The sequence below is a fragment of the Danio rerio genome, chromosome 5, assembly GCF_049306965.1.
Source record: "Danio rerio strain Tuebingen ecotype United States chromosome 5, GRCz12tu, whole genome shotgun sequence".
In the NCBI taxonomy this organism is placed as follows: domain Eukaryota; kingdom Metazoa; phylum Chordata; class Actinopteri; order Cypriniformes; family Danionidae; genus Danio; species Danio rerio.
Window position 1 is genome coordinate 65,540,825 of NC_133180.1, and position 17,551 is coordinate 65,558,375.

Consider the following 17,551-nt stretch of genomic DNA (forward strand, 5'->3'; position numbering starts at 1 on the left):
TACTAGAATCATGCTAGTAACATGCTAATGCATGTTAGAATCATGCTAATGACATGCTAATTCATGCTAGAATCATGCTAGTAACAGGCTAATTCATACAAGAATTATGCTAGAACCATTCTAGTAACATGCTAATGCATGTTAGAATCATGCTAATAACATGCTAATTCATACTAGAATCATGCTAATAACATGCTAATTCATACTGGAATCATGCTAGTGACATGCTAATTCATACTAGAATCATGCTAGTAACAGGCTAATTCATACTAGAATCATGCTAGTAACAGGCTAATTCATACTAGAATCATGCAAATAACATGCTAATTCATACTAGTCATGCTAGAAACATGCTAATTCATACTAAAATCATGCTAATAACATGCTAATTCATACTAGAATTATTTATATAATCCATACAGGAATCATGTTACCAACATCCTAATTCATGGTAGAATCATGCTAACAACATTCTAATCTTTACTAAAATCATGTTAGTCTGTACTACATTTATACTAACAACATGCTAACATATTATGTAGTTTATTATGCAACAATGTGATTTTCATTTAATTACTGGAAGTATACATCTGACACTAATAGAATGCATATGTCTGAAAGATTTTATAACTGCAAAAGACAAAGTCAAGAAATTCAACTTAAAATAGTACTACATTAAATTAAAGCCAAAATGGGTCGCTCTTAGTCAGGAACCTCCCCCAAATGCATAGCCAACTAGAGTAAAATGCTCTTGGGATCACTGGAACACACAAGCCTTTCCACCACGTCAAGGTGGCGACCCTTGGAAAGGACATTCACTCTCCATTCATTCCTTATCTAGCGCACACACACACACACAAACACAAACACACACACACACACACAACACACTATAATAACACATACACACACACATGCACACAAGAAGTCAAAATACAGTTTAGTATAATTTGCATTTATTAGGATTACTTGTTTCTTCAAACTTATTTAACTATATTACAGAAGGGTTGAATAAAAGATTTATGCTATTTTTATATAAATGATGCATCTATTCTAAAATACAATACACCGGATCATGATAGCTGTAATATGTCTGTAGAACTCCTGCTCTTACTTTTGAGTGTGTGCTGCTTATGAACACAGGATCGAGAAGAGTGTTGTTTTCTGTTGTACCGGTGCTGATCAGTTGTGTGTATCCTTTATCATGAAACAAATTGAGAATAGGTTTGTTGCAACGGGACAGCTGATCTTCATTGAAGTCTCCACAGACTATAACAGGCTTGATGTTTAGAATCTCCAGAGAAGTCAAAAGGCCATTGAGATTGAGTAAAAAATCTGATAGTCTGTAACTGGGTGGTCTGTAGATCACTGCAAGAAGTGCTTGTTTGGGAGCTTCTAACTTCAAAACCAAATATTCCAAATCGGTAACATTCTGGATGTACATCATAGGACGAGCTTGAAAGATGTTTTTCACATATATGGCTACACCACCACCATTCTTGTTTGCCAAATATGCATAGTTTGTGTAGGATGAATGTCTGTTGCGCGTGTACATGGTGTATCCATCCAGCTGGAGATACTCAGGGACACAGAAGCCAGATAAATGTGTTTCAGTGAGACACAATATGTCTGCCAATAAAAGTTCATGGTGGCATTTTAAATCATCCATATGACACTGAAGACCCTCTGTGTTATGGTGAATGATTTTAAGTGCTGAATTTAGGTTTAAATCCTGCAATGAATGCAGGATGGGCTGAAAATCGCAAAAATCAGCTTTTGGCATGCTCTCCAAGGAGGTGCGTATTTCCGGATCACAGAAAATTTTATTTTCATTAAAATCGATAATGTGCAATCCACTGAGTGTTGTTGTTCTGCTGAGTGCAACATACGCCATGCCTGGTTCAAATATGTGTTTTAGAGATACAACTGCACAATCAGTTGTCATTCCTTGCACTTTATGTATGGTGCAAGCAAAAGCAAGTTTCATGGGAAATTGTCTACGAATTGTTCCTTTTCTTTTTAGTGGTTCTTCTAATCTCTCAATATAGACAATATTGTCATCTCCAGTTGCTTTATTACTATGTTTCTGTCCAGCATTCACATCATCCAAATGCAAACCAATTAAGTGTACAAACGGAACACCATCTCGGCTCAGAGTTGTTATTTTTGCAACCTTTCCAAAACTACCATTCACCAGACCATCTTCCACATCAATATTTCTGATAAGCATTACTCGTACACCAATAGCAATCTGTAATGTGTCAACAAGATCACGTTTGTCACCTTTAAGTGGTACACCTTGCCGCTTCATTTCACCCGTTCGTGGATCTTTTTTGTAATCATTTGCATAAATGGTGATAATTTCTGAAAAACGTGACGATATGACTGCCATGTTGTGACTATCTACTTCTTTGTTGGTTGCATAGATGTGCAGTGCATCAGAGGGACACTCTTCAGGGGCAGATCTTATGACAGCTTCTAACATACATTTGTCTGCATCAGTCAGCCTCTCGTGTTTCTGTTTTATCCTCAGTCGATTGAGAAGTTCAGCATATGCTAGATCCTCTCTCTGTCTCATTATCTGTGTCAGCGTTATCATTTGAAAATGATCTTTCCAGAAGTCCAACACATGCTCCTCATAAACACAAAGTGGTTTTGCTCTTCCCAGTGGCGGAAGCTGGTAAAAATCACCAACACAGAGTACAGAAAGACCACCAAAAGGTTTGTGATTTCCTTTAATTTGCTGAAGTCTCCAATTCACATAGGCAAATAACTGCTTTGACACCATTGATATTTCATCAATAATTAAAATGTGTGCATTTGAAAGATCTGCTCTAATTTCATCTAAACTGTTTCCCAGACCTTGATATGGAGGCTTCAAGCTTCTTGGCAGCTTCAGAAGACAGTGCAGAGTTTTACCAGAGATGTTGAAGGCTGCAGTACCAGTGAATGCAGTTAAAAGAACAGTAGGCTTGGAAATGTCAGTATTCTCTCGCATACATGGAAGCCTACGCAGTATTTTGGATGCTTCTGCATGAATAGATTTAACAACATGTGACTTGCCCACACCGGCTCCTCCATTCAGAAAGTAGAGAAACTGCTGTGGTCTTTCATCAGAAATGCATCTTTTGCACCAGTCTCGCACGGCATAAAATATAGAAGCTTGTGTTTGATTCAAGCTCTGATACATTTTGCGAATCTGTGCAGTATTCATTTGGGTAGCTTCCATGAGTGGCATAGCTGTGTTACTGACAGAGCTGGATGCAGTGTATTCAGGAATGTCATCTTGTTCGTTTACTTCATTAGGATCAATGGGTTCTCGTTCCATAATGCTCTCCAATCGGATCAGTTCATTTGTAGGTGCCAATGTTGCCCATGCATCTTCGATTGGACCATTCTTTTCAAATTCTTCAATTGCCCTTTCTATATCCTCATTATGTTTTTCATATTTTTCACGGTTTTCACTTACAATGTTGTATACATGTTGCACTTCATCACTTCCTGGTAGTTTTACAGAAGCTAATGCATAAAATGATTGATATGTTGGGAATTGTGCGCATTTCAACTGTCTGTCAGTACGATATGGCAAGTAGAGTTTTAGCAGAGTTCCATAGAATTTTTCTGGATCTTTTTTCTCTGAGAAACGAGCAAATCTAATAACAGCAGGCTTTCCTCTTGTTCTTTTCTGTATGTGTCCCAATTTATTTTGAAGTGGCAAAACATTTTTTCGCTTTGTTTGTCCTGCATAAACAATGCGGTACTCACTAGCAAATTCAGCCATGCACATGTTCTCGAATTCAGGTCTGTTTGGTCTGGCCTTGTACTTGTCTGGCAGTCCAGTCATCCAGACATTCTCTACATCATCATCCATATTCTGCAAGTATTTCATTGGTAAACTCATTTTTACAGCATTGTCATCTGTTGGAATGAATATGACAGCACGTGATGATGATTTTAACTTCAGGCTGCATGTGCGAGCAACTGCCTCTTGAGCACTGACTTCTCTGTTCTTTGAATAGGCATTCATGACCTTTTTCATGCATTCACGGTCAGACAGGTCATCATGGCTCGACCCTCTTATAACAGTTTTTAAGTAATCACTCATCTCATGTTCAGCTTTTGAAATGTATGACAGCATGTACATGATGCAGCTGTAGGGGTTCAGAATGAACTGTATATCCATATTTGCATTCCAGGCTCTTAATAGTAGTGGATTATAACCGTTAACCCAGCAGTCTTGTGGTTGTCTCTCCATAACTATTACACTTGATTTAGATAGAGAGTCAATGTAATTCTCATAATCTTCATAAGTCATGTTTACTTGATTAAGTAAATCTGTTATATTTTCAAAACTCTTAGTTGAGTCATTCAGTAGATCCCACACTTTCTGAAGCTCAGCTTTAGCATTTTTAGAATTAACAGGATGATTGTCTTCTGTTGATTCACCTTGTTCATTTGATTGATTTTCTGGAGGAGGTCTTGGACGAGTTATAATTGTCCTATTAATTGGTGGTTTTGGAAATCCAAACCTGCAATGCTTCTTGTTCTTTCTACAAGATTTGGAGTGGTTACGGCTGTGCATCTGCACCTCACTTACAATTTTATGCAATTCTGGGTCTTCATTTTCATCTGGTAATTTGCATGAAATGTATTTATCTATGAAATCACAAACCACCTGATCTTGATCATGTTCAAACTCTGGAGCATCTTTCACCCAAAATAAGCAATGAATGTGCGGAGATCCACGAAGTTGGAACTCTACTCTGTAAAAAAAGTCAATAACCTCACCAATAGGTTGAGCAGGTGACATGATTAAATCTCTCATTAAGGCCTCAACTCGTTTTTCAAACATTCTCATGGCTGTGACTGGGTTGCTTCTCAAGATTTCACATTTTTCTGACCATTCTAAATCACAGAAGTTTACAGTTTCACGCTGTTGTGTTTTAATGGCAGTAATCACTTCAGGCCACCTCATCTCAGCAGCACTAAATGTACAGAAAAAAGTTGGAGTGCCCAGCTGCCGAAGCATAGCAAACAAATCACGAAGAGTTTTCTCCCAGTACGCTGGAGTCCCTCTTAATGGTTGCATAAAACGTGTTGCTTCCTTATTTAATACAAGTTTTTCTAACTCACGTTTGTCCTGCAGCAGTGAACAGTTTATTCTTCGTCCATCACGAGTCATGGGTTTTGCTTTCCTCAGCTGGATAGACATACTAGATGTGGCTATATGCATTTCAGTCACAAATTGGGCAAAGAAGATATAGTTAGTATCCCTTGCACAACGATTGTCTATAGAGAACAATCTAGCATTAAAATACCTGCTAGGGGAAATATGTTTGGCTCTATGAGGCTCATCAAAGGTGTTCTTTCCATCTGGAAACTGCACTGGAAATGCCATGGATTCGAGTTTAGGTACTTTAAAAATGCTTACAGGTGTGTTTCTTTCAGCTGGGGCAATACAAAATATCCCATCATCATAGGACAACAGCTGCTGAGCAAGATCTGGAGGTTGAAGACACGTATCCAAGGCAAGACCTCTTGATTGCTCCTCTGCAGTAGTCTCACTGTCATCATTTTGAACATTCTCATTGCTCTGTTCTTTAGTGTTCTCATTTTGACTGCCATCTTCAATATTTATTTCATCCTCATTAGTACTAATGTCATTTCTGCTCTCTTCATCACTAACCATTTCTTCTTCGGAGAGTGCTGCATTAATGCATATATTTTTATATTCTGAATGGACTTCTTTCAGTTTTTTTAAAGCAGACAAAACTTTATGCATGTTTAAAGTCTGAAACTGATAATGACCCTGGTAGCATAGACGCCTTTTCAGTTTCACTGTTAGCAGCTGTGATTCATTTCTTGGTCTAGGTAAACTATTCACTGTTGTTTCTACTTCAGATGGAACAGAAATTACAGCTCCTTTAATTGCTCTTTGTTGACCTTTAGGAAGTGTTAAAATTTTAACAAACGGAATGTATTTTGCAATAACGTGTCTTTCTAGGATATTCAAATTACAAAGTTCAGAGGGAATGGAAATGAACTGAAGCTTGTTGACTACAGCAATATCTGGCATTTGACCTGTTAAAAGGGTTGTATGGCAGCAATGGCATATCCACTGTGTTGTCATGTCTTCCAAGCTACATTGATCAGAACAATTGGAGCATGTATGTTCATAGTTTGCAGTCAAGCAAAGTGAAACAAGTGCTGGATTCTTTTGATACTTCTCTCGATCACATCTACGCACTTGGTTTAAAAAGAGTGCCCTGGCACAGCATGTGCAGACATAAGTTGGTCCCTGTTTTATAACATCTCTGAATATATTTAAGGCAGTTACCATGACTGGATCCATATCAAGCTGAATATTTTGTAACATTTCGGTTTGCTGGCGCATCAGAAACATTTTTTTGTATTTATACTGTATGCCCTGTGCACAGTGCACTTTGTGAAGAGCCTTAAGTTCAGATATTTTGTTTATAGATTTGAATAAATGATATTTGTTCTGGCGAGCCCTAAACTGTGCATCACATTGATAATGTTGCTTAAAAATTCTCTTTCTTTTTTCATAAAAAAGAGGATCATTTTTGCATCTGTTTCTATAGTGTTCTCTTTGCCTTTGCCTAAAAACTGGATCCTTTAAATATCTGACAACAAGATATTGCATATGTTGTTCCTTATATTTGGCATTGTTTCTATAATTTACTTTTACATAGCGCTTTTGTCTTTCCCTGAATTGATCGTCAGTCCTGTACTTTTGAATTATATAACTTTTTTGTCTCTTTCTATATTGTTCATTGGTCCTGTACTTTTGAATTATAAAATTATTATGTCTCTTTCTATATTGTTCATTGGTCCTGTACTTTTGAATTATATAATTCTTTTGTCTCTTTCTATATTGTTCATTATTTATGTAATTAAAGATGATTTTACTTTTTTTTCTCTTTCTGTATTGTTCATCATTTCTGTACTTGCTAATTGCATGACCTTTTTTTCTCTCTCTATTTTCATTAATTTCGTAGTTGTTTCTCATTGCTTTTTTGTGCTGTTCTCTGTAAATCATGTTCTTCCAATAGCTGTTTTTCATGGCTTCTTTATGTCTTTGCCTATATTCACTACTTGTTTTATAATCATAAACTTTACTTGCATTCTGTTTTTTGGTATAATCATCTTGTTTCTCAGCCATTGCTTCGCGCCATTTTTTGCCATAAAATTTTTGCCTTTGAGTCTTACTCAACTTTTTTGCATACTCGATTCTTAATGGTGGATGTTTTTGATTTGGAGTTGCATTAGGTAATGCTACATTAGGTTTTAATCTGCTTTGATTCTGAGTGAAAGTACTTAGAACATTAATTTTACCTGCACAAACTGAAAGGGACTGTTCTGTAACTACATCATGTTCAAGCTCACAGCAATTCACTGCGACTTCTGTATGCACATAATTTCCAGTAATTTCAATTAACCTCACAGGTAAAAGATCAAACTGTTCTTGATCACTCAATTGTAAACAGTTTTGAAACAATTGAAGTAGTTTCTCGATCATGTCTTTTAAATGGACAAAGGTCAACATCACGGCTGTCCCTGTTCTTTCACTTGTATACATGCCATCTGGTGTTCTGCAGTGAGAATCAAAGTAGCCAAACCTCCCTGTGCGATCTCTAAAAACAGCAATGCATGAACCTCCACAAAGTAGCAAAGCATCACTCACATCAACTTTAAGACACTGTAGTGTATTCTCAAGATTTTGATACTCTCCGAGAGCAGGTGTATCTCTTAGAAAACCAAACCTCTGAGGATATTTTACAATATTGTACCATCGGGAGTTTGTCTCAATTGTGCTCGGTAGCTCGTCAAAATTTAAAAAATCATTTACAAACTGGCCTTTGTTCTGGAGTGATCGTTTGACTCTAGTATAAACTGCATCACCTTTCTGTAAGACACAATCTAGATCAGCACTCTGTAGCTGATTACTTTCACTGTGGACTGCTAAGAACATTAAGGCATTGCAAGTACACTGGCGGTTTCTGGAGCTACTATCGTACCTGACATCACTTTGACAGTGGGATGCTGCAACTGATAGAACACTCTTTTGAGTCTTATATTGTGAATGTTGATTTGGAGCTAACGATGCTAACATACAATGAGGAAAGTCACTGACAGGTATTTTATGCTTTAATCTGTCTTGATTCTCAGAAACAGTTGTTAGATTCTTCCTTTTATCTTGTTGATTCAAGGGGGACTGTTTACTGATTGATGTTGATCTACTAGTAGTAGTCTCAGATAATTGTAGTAGATTCTGAACATGAACAAGCAAATATTGTTCATTGTTCGACAGGGCTTTTTTCTCAAAAGAAATACATGGTTTTCCTTCATGTTCAAGCACACGGCACTTCATTGGGACTTCTGTATGCACATAATTTTCTGTGTCTTCAATGAATGATACAGGTAAAAGATCAAACTGTTCTTGATCACTCAACTGGAAGCACTTTTGAAACAATTGAAGTAGTTTCTCGATCATGTCTTTTAAATGGACAAAGGTCAACATCACGGCTGTCCCTGTTCTTTCACTTGTATACATGCCATCTGGTGTTCTGCAGTGAGAATCAAAGTAGCCAAACCTCCCTGTGCGATCTCTAAAAACAGCAATGCATGAACCTCCACAAAGCAGCAATGCATCACTCACATCAACTTTAAGACACTGTAGTGTATTCTCGAGATTTTGATACTCTCCTAGAGCAGGTGTATCTCTCAGAAAACCAAACCTCTGGGGATGTTTTACAATGTTGTAATGTCGAGAGTTTGTCTCAATTGTGCTCGGTAGCTCGTCAAAATTTAAAAGATCATTTACAAACTGGCCTTTGTTCTGGAGTAATCGTTTGACTCTAGTATAAACTGCATCACCTTTCTGTAAGACACAATCTAGATCAGCACTCTGTAGCTGATTACTTTCACTGTGGACTGCTAGGAACATTAAGGCATTGCAAGTACACTGGCGGTTTCTGGAGCTATTGTCATATCTAACATCACTTTGACAGTGGGATGCTGCAACCGACAGAACATGCGGGTTTGGGTCATTCTTACCTGATACAAAGCTTGTACAGCTACTGTTGTCAAATGAAGCTTCTCGTGTTCTGCGTTGTTTCTGGGATTCACTCCTCTTTCCTTTTTTCGGCATTGTGATGTTTCAACACTGAGAACTAAATGTATAAATATAAGAACAATGTACTCAGTTATGGATTAATGAATATATGTTTTTTAATTAAATAAATCTCAAAAGGCAATATATCTTATTGATGATATGAAAAAGCAGATGAAGTAGTCAAAGAAAGTATCCAGTAAGAATATAGTAACAGGTTTTCCTACCTGTAGTGAATATGAGTATCAGTATAAATCTCTTGTGTAAATCAGGTATGTAATCAAGAGTGTATCAAGTTTGCAATCAAGTGTATATATTGGAGATCAAAAGATCAAATATCAGGGGTTCTGGCCTTTTTTTATAAGATGCTATTGCAAGCTTTGCTTAGGTGCAAGAGGTTAGAGCTGAACTGGCATCCTGCATTTATAAAGCGGAGCAAGCAAAGCAGCAAGCAAGTCAAAGCAGCATCAAATGGGCAGGCCAGATATCATGTGGTAAGAGAAAGGATGAAAAAGCAATTATTTATGTTAGTGAGCGAGGTAAAAGTTTGAGTGAATGTATTAAGGTACGGACAGGAAAGAACAGGACAGGTCAGGACAGACACACACAGAAAAAAAACAAGTCAGTAACACTAACTTTTGCAGGCATAATTTAAACAATTTACTCAAAAAATAAATGCACTGAAGATTAACAAATTTGTAAATTGAGAAGGAGAGTGATATAATAAAGATGTGTTTATACACGGAACACTGATCGGAATAATTAAAACAATGACAAATCTATTCATCCACTACAAACTGATCATTATATCTAGCTGCAGATTACCCTTTAAAGCAGTGGTTCTCAAACTTGAACAATGCAGGTGGGAGTGGAAGAAAATAATATTTTATTAAAGTAATATTACAGAAAAATTTGTCCCATGCAGGTCTCTTAACCGAAGCTCACGCAGCATCTTTCTGGTGATTTTTATATAAGTTGTGAAGGTATATTTCATGAATATAATCTTTAATGTATTCAAGACATTTTATTTTATTCAGATCAAAATGTTTTTTTTATATATAAATTGTTAAAATTGTGCAAGCTTTTGCTGTATTAGATTAAAAAAAAAACAACCCCGTCCCACAAACCTTCCATCAAACAAATGGCTGAAAGTGGACAAAACGTTGGCTTTTTTTTCTGCTGATAGCCCACACCCCCTTGCAGTGCTTATGTGCCCCCCCCCTCTTTGAGAACCACTGTTTTAAAGTATGACAATTTTAAAATATTGTCTTACATTAACCAAAGGAAACTTCCAATCTTCTAAGGAAAAAACATATTTAATGGTAAATAGCACAATAATTCAGTTTAGTTCCTGTGAAAACTTGATAAATAATAACAACTACAACAAAGAGTACTGAAAATTGTCTAATTGTGATTAATATTACAGTAACTAACTGGTTACTTACACAAAGCAGCAATGTCTCTTCTAAGGGTAAAAAAAGAATAGCAGATGTAAAAGTACAAATGGAACTGCGGAATCCAGGCATAAAACTAGATTAAGCTTTATGACATGACATATCTGGGACACATAATTTAGAAGATACAATTGTTTGGAATTAATAAACCATACAGACTACATAAATACTGGAACTACAGCAAAACCACAGTGCTAGAAAACCTCTGAATAATTGTTTTTGACTCATATTGTGGTGACTATGAATATACATTACCTTGAGTGTAAAGGAAACACTTCCCTCAAAGGAGAATGCAGTGGAAGATGTCACAATCTTAAAAAAAAAAAAAGATCATGATCTACCACCCAGATATCCAAATGTTCTTAGTTCACATAGTATAATTGGAATGTTACACAAAAAAAGAAAACACAAAAATACATCAAAATTGCTCACTTTCAACAATTTTTTTTTTATATAGTTTTATGAAGTTGTGGTATGTAGGTTTTTCTTAAAAAAATAAATAAATCAGCCGATAGCGTTTCATTTTTATTTTTATTTATGGTTGAGATCAAGCGCATCAAATGAAAAGCAAATGAGAAGTGTTTTGAAGAAGGCGGGGCAAATTATCAATTAATTGAAATCAATAAATTATTTCCCTGGAAAAAAAGACTACATGCATTATTTTCATATCAACATCATTATAATGGTTTCTTTGGTTATGACCTACAGATTAAATTTATATTGATTTATTTTAGTTATATTATTATATAGTAGTTATACTAAAATTTATATTGATTTAGTTAATGTTAATTACAAAATGACTGATCCTAGCGGTGGTAAGTTTTTGTCATTACTAAATGCAAGTACCCATAATCTGTCTCGACTGCAAATCAAATACTTACACAGCAAAACTGAAGAACCATTTAGACACAAAAAGGGAGACATATGTCATATATTACATAGGGATGGATGTGTGTTTCTATTAAAATAAATAAATAAGTGGGATTATTAGTTTCTCTGGTAGGCAGCTCCTTTATTACATTTGCTGCAAAACGATTATTTTAAAGGTTAGATTAGATGGCTAGTTTAGGCTTAAGCACAGAATGAGAAATAAAATATATTATCCTACACAGTGGGATAAAGTAATATCAAAGTCTCTTTAAGACCATTGTGTAGGTGTAATCTATAGTATTTTGGTAATATTTTATAAAAATGCATGTTTTAACACCTCGCACCATGGAATTTGTAAACATCTGTCGTCTTCGCGTTGCTTAGCAACGTTGTAAAACTAAAGACGACATGCCACCCGCCAGGCCTTGATGCGCTAGAGCGCCCTCTGGCTTCCCGTATGAATGAAGCGGAGATTTCAAATGATTTAAGTTCACGTTGCCTCAGTGTGGCTAAAAATATTAAATATTGAGTAAACACACGAGCATCCATCGTTATTTCGGCTAAAAAGTCCCCGGGGAGGTTTATTTAACAGGTAGGAACGGTGACATTTCTTTATAAGGCCTCTAATGAATCAATTTCATAAATTAGGCATTTGTCCTGTTTATATGGCACAATTAAGAACATAGGGTATCAGGTGTGAGTTCATTAAACTGAGGACAAAATCTTTAACACACAATCCGCTATCGTTCCCTCACAAGACTAACGCAAATGTAATGTTGGATAGGTATTAACAATTCATTCATGTTTCGTATTAAAAATACCTTGATAATTTAATAAATATTTCTACCTATATCTAGTCCAAGCAGTCATACGTATTTTGATAATGTTTAATTGAAAATTTACCTCAGAAATCCCACCGTAGTCTGCTGGCGCGGGAACGTCGAACCGGATGACTCCAGATGACAGGCTCATTAGTTATGTAAACTTCCAGCGGTCTCATTGGCCAACCGTTGTTTATGATTTGTATAATATTTTACATAATAATTTTAATTATCACTATTATTATCGCTATTATTATTTAGAAATACCTAATAAATAGTAAGTACTTTTAAATGAAAAAACGTGAAATGTTTTTTTTTGTAATTAAACAAACGTGCAATTGAATACATTCGAAGAAGCTGTAAAACTACACCACGCAGAGATGTTAAGTGGTACACCTGCGGAGGTGCCCGTTGACTTACGATGGTAAAACCCACAGGAAATAATGCAGTGCATGTGTTTTTCCTACTATGGAAAATTGCATAGGAATTTTTAATTAAATATAACTTTGCTATACGGTTTCATAGAGACTTGGGGGTCTCTCTAGACTGTCATTTCGACATTCCACCGAATGGGTAACATTTGCTTTTGGAATTTCTTAAAATGAAATTAATTAAAAAAATTTTTTATTAAAACTGTATTAAGCAACGCACATATTTAACTATTTGAAATGTATATTGGGCAATCTCAGGCACTATTGGTTTATTTTTTACAATGTTTCAAAGTAAGGAAAGGATCCATTTTTTCTCAGTCCTCCTGCTACCAAAAATCAAGTTTCTTTTTAAGTTTGTTAAAAAAATGTCAACTAATTATTTTGTCTTCCACTCACAGGGGTGTTTATCTTAAAGAAATGGTTGGTAAAATGTTTGAATAATTTATATTTGTTACCAAATATGCACACAAGATGTATTTAAAATTTTACAGGAGACCCAAACTGCAAGAAAAAAAAATTTAATAATGTAATTAAGTCAACTACTGGATAAATGATGAACAAAACACAGACTAAAAAACTGTAATTTAACCCCAATTTTATTTATGTATTTTTTTATTTAACAACAGGATTGAATATCAAGACACAACACTTTTTTGTGGTGACTGCAGGTTATTGATCACTTTCTTCCCAGGTCCTTCCTTTATCTTTCTGATTCCTTCTCTAAATATCTCTGTCTACTCTCTGAGTCAGCATCACGTCAATTACAATAAAGTTGTTGTTTTTCTGCAGCACTTATAGGTGGATTGGCACTCTGCAAGTATGGAAAATCGGTAAATATATAATACATGTAATACACTCACTGGCCACTTTATTAGGTACACTTAACAAGTCTTAACTACTGACCCCTTTTGCCTTCAGCACCGCCTTAATCCTTTATGGCGTAGATTCAACAAGGTACTGGAAATATTCCTCAGAGATTTTGGTGCATATTGACATGATAGCATCTCACAGTTGCTGCAGATTTGTCGGCTGAACATCCATTATGTGAATCTCCAAATCCATCACATCCCAAAGCTGCTCTATTGCATTGAGCTCTGGTGACTGTGGAGGCCATTTGAGTACAGTGAACTCATGTTCAAGAAACCAGTCTGAGATGATTCACGCTTTATGACATGGTGCATTGTCCTGCTGGAAGTAGCCATCAGAAGATGGGCACACTGTGGTCATAGAGGGATGGACATAGTCAGCAACAATACTCAGGTAGGCTGTGGCTTGACACCATGCTCAATTGGTACTAAGGGACCCAAAGTGTGGCAAGAAAATATCCCTCACACCATTACACCACCAGCAGCAGCCTGAACTGTTGATAAAGGCAGGATGATCCATGCTTTCATGTTGTTGAGGCCAAATTTTGATCTGACCATCTGAACGTCACTGCAGAAATGGAGACTCAGAGCAGGCAACGTTTCTCCAATCTTCTATTGTCCAGTTTTGGTGAGCCTGTGTGAATTGTAGCCTCAGTTTCATGTTTTTAGCTGACAGAAGCGGCACCCGGTATGGTCTTCTGCTGCTGTAGCCCATCTGCCTCAAGGTTGGACATGTTGTGTGTTCAGAGATGCTCTCCTGCAAACCTCGGTTATAACGAGTCGTTATTTGAGTTACTGTTGCCTTTCTATTAGCTGGAACCAGTCTGGCCATTCACCTCTGGCCTCTGGCATCAACAAGGCATTCGCGCCCACAGAACTGTACAGAAAGATCAGCAGTTTCTGAAATACTCAGACCAGCCCATCTGGCACAACAATCATGCCACGTTCAAAGTCTCTTGAATCCCCTTTCTTCCTCATTCTGATGCTCGCCTTAAACTGCAACAGATTGTCTTGACCATGTCTACATGCCTAAATGCATTGAGTTGCTGATTGTGATGTGATTGGCGGATTAGAAATTTGCGTTAACGAGTAGTTGGACAGGTGTACCTTATAAAGTGGCCAGTGAGTGTTTACTTACAATATAAGTGATGGTAACTGTGAAATCTAAAAGGATCAAGTAAATCATCTTACATTAACAATTTTTTGCATTACTATATATGCACCAGAGAGTGCAACTCACTCCTGTTACTAATACTCAGTCCTGTTAAGGTTTATATGAATAACAGGACTGAGGAGAACAGGACTGAATTTTTAGCATATAACTTGACCAAATACATGCTAAATAGCCACATGGCACAAATGCTAAGAGCATGGGAATGTGGAACAAGTTTTAGTGATTAAAAAATAACATCTAAAAATAATTTAAGTAACAGGACAGTATGTCGAGATTGACCATCTCTCACACAGTTGAAATACCATCAAATATATTGAAAAGAAAATGCGAAGATTTAACTTTGGTCACCCCATAACCTTTAAAAGACCTATAATGCAGATAATGCAACTTTCTGTTGAATATATACCTTGTGGAATATTCCAAGTAATTCAGAATGAGTGAACCCTTGGGGACATGACTAAAGCTTATATTTTATCAAAAAAAATTATGATTTTTCTCTTCTAAAAATAATAAATCATTGATTGGATATAAAAGACTTTACACAGACTTCTAACTGGAGTCATTTAACTCTACAGACTACATAACTGCCAATAACTGATGACCTTTTAAACTTCTGACCACGCCCTAGCAACCACTTAAGGACCCTACAAACTGTCCCATAGACTTCAATAGCAAAACTGACACTGACTTTACATTGGATCAAACTCATAACTGCATCAGACTGTCCTACAGTCTAATGGCTGAGCTCATTTAACTCAGACCACCAAACTGCCAATCACTGATGAGCTTTTAACTTTCTAGCCACACCGCTAACTACCACTTACTGTACCCTATACACTGTGATTAGCTGTGCTATCCAATCTTGCTAGCAACATGCTAATTCGTACTGGAAACATACTAATGACATGCTAATTTGTACAAGAATCATGCTAATAACATGCTAATTCATGCTAGAATCATGCTAGTAACATGCTAATTTTTAATAGAATCATGCTAGTTCATCCTAGAATCATACTAGTAACATGTTAATTCATGCTAGTAACATGCTAGAATCATGTTAATAACACGTTAACTCATACTACAATCATGCTAATAACATGCTAATTCATACTAGAATCATGCTAATTCATACTAGAATCATGCTAGTGACATGCTAATTCATGCTAGAATCATGCTAATAACATGCTAATTCATGCTAGAATCATGCTAATAACATGCTAATTTATACTAGAATCATGCTAGTGACATGCTAATTCATACTAGAATCATGCTAGTGACATGCTAATTCATACTAGAATCTTGCTAATAACATGCTAATTCATGCTAGAATCATGCTAATAACATGCTAATTCATGCTGGAATCATGCTAGAAACATGCTAATAACATGCTAATTTTACTACAATCATGCTAATAACACACTATTTCATGCTAGAATTATGCTAGTAACAAGCTAATTCGTGCTAGAATCATGCTAATTCATGCTAATAACATGCTAATCCATGCTACCATCATACTAATAACATGCTAATTCATGCTAATAACGTGCTAATCTATGCTAGAATCATGCTAATAACATGCTACTTATACTTTTTCAAACTGTTTTTAAACTAAATGAACTATTACCAACAGGCTTTGTCAAGCCAGCCTCAAAGTTTGTCTCGACGAACTTTACTGTCTAGTTAATCATTTGTTCACTTTAGTAAATACATTAACTAACTAACTAAGATCTACATTTAAAAGTGTTACCAAAATTCATACAACTGAGTTGTATAAACATTTTATCTGATAAGAAAAAAAGCACAAACTATGGTGGATATACTCATGACACATTATGGGAATAAATTCCACCATGTGCATCAAAAAAGATTTTGTTTTAACAGGTCATGTGATATGTGGACCGATCACATTGTAAAACATCTGAATTGTTGTTTTGGTCATTCTAAAATGCCTCAGCCAATGTCTGCCATCAAAGTGGTTTGATTTGTACATTTCGTCTCCATATTATGATGCGCAAGTCGTTTGTTATTTAAGAAAAAAGGCCAACAGTGGCTTCTCCAACCACAGCAAATACATTTTTTTTTCTTTTTGATACAGTTTTTAGCACCAGTTTATCAGGAAATGTTGTTTTTTTTTCTCTGACTCATTGAATTTAAACTGTGCTTTATTTGCAAATGTTTTATGTGATTCCAGTTTTGCCAAGCCTGATTATCATCTTTGGATGAAAACAAACAGCTAATGCCAGTCAAACCACTGTAAACACCCAAAATCTTCACCAGTGCAATGGGGCCTCTCTATGCGGCCGCTTTCCCTGCGTTCTACACAGGGCTGCTGCCGGCCAAAAGGGTGCCCTATGCAAAATTTTACTGTGGTGCCCCCACAGAAGAACAAAATCACACAAAATCAGACATATGTATTTAAACATGTATTTATTTATTTACTTATTTATTTATATACATATATATATATATATATATATATATATATATATATATATATATATATATATATATATATATATATATATATATAAACTCTAAATTACACTTAAACATTCAAATATTTACATTACAAAATAAAAAAACGGACATGTCTTCTGGAGAAATATTCCTGATTTTAAACATTTACAAAAGGTAAGGAATAAAGCCCCTCTGCACCTGCAGAGTTGGACTGTATACAGTGCTGCATCCTGTTTCATACCTGTGCAGCTGCTGATGCCTCTGGAGCAGTGCTGGTCATTTCATCTCATCTTCTTTTGTGACAGCATTAAACCTGCATGTACAATACAGAAGAAATTAGTCATT

At 35.9% G+C, this 17,551-nt stretch overlaps 2 protein-coding genes across 11 annotated transcripts in view; one reads left to right on the forward strand and one right to left on the reverse strand.

Moving 5' to 3' along the window:
- tmem132e (transmembrane protein 132E) overlaps positions 1–17,551 on the forward strand; it is a 1,112,950-nt gene that overhangs the window by 76,897 nt on the left and 1,018,502 nt on the right. The gene's annotated exons all lie outside the window — the stretch shown is intronic.
- LOC141385859 (uncharacterized) lies at positions 935–16,110 on the reverse strand. 3 transcript variants are annotated; one of them, XM_073952380.1, is made up of 3 exons: positions 12,361–16,110; positions 10,843–10,899; positions 935–9,187 (listed from the first exon to the last, which is right to left on the reverse strand). In XM_073952380.1, exon 3 carries the CDS (start codon positions 9,170–9,172, stop codon positions 1,049–1,051), a length of 8,124 nt encoding a protein of 2,707 aa, XP_073808481.1. In that variant the 5' UTR covers positions 9,173–9,187; positions 10,843–10,899; positions 12,361–16,110; the 3' UTR covers positions 935–1,048. The 3 variants fall into 3 exon arrangements, with proteins under 3 accessions (XP_073808481.1, XP_073808480.1, XP_073808479.1); XM_073952379.1 differs by having other exon boundaries at positions 935–9,194; positions 12,361–12,416; XM_073952378.1 differs by having other exon boundaries at positions 935–10,598; positions 12,361–12,416.

Excerpts from the sequence above, each read along its gene's own strand:
- LOC141385859 (XM_073952380.1), bottom strand. The coding sequence starts at position 9,172 with ATGCCGAAAAAAGGAAAGAGGAGTGAATCCCAGAAACAACGCAGAACA.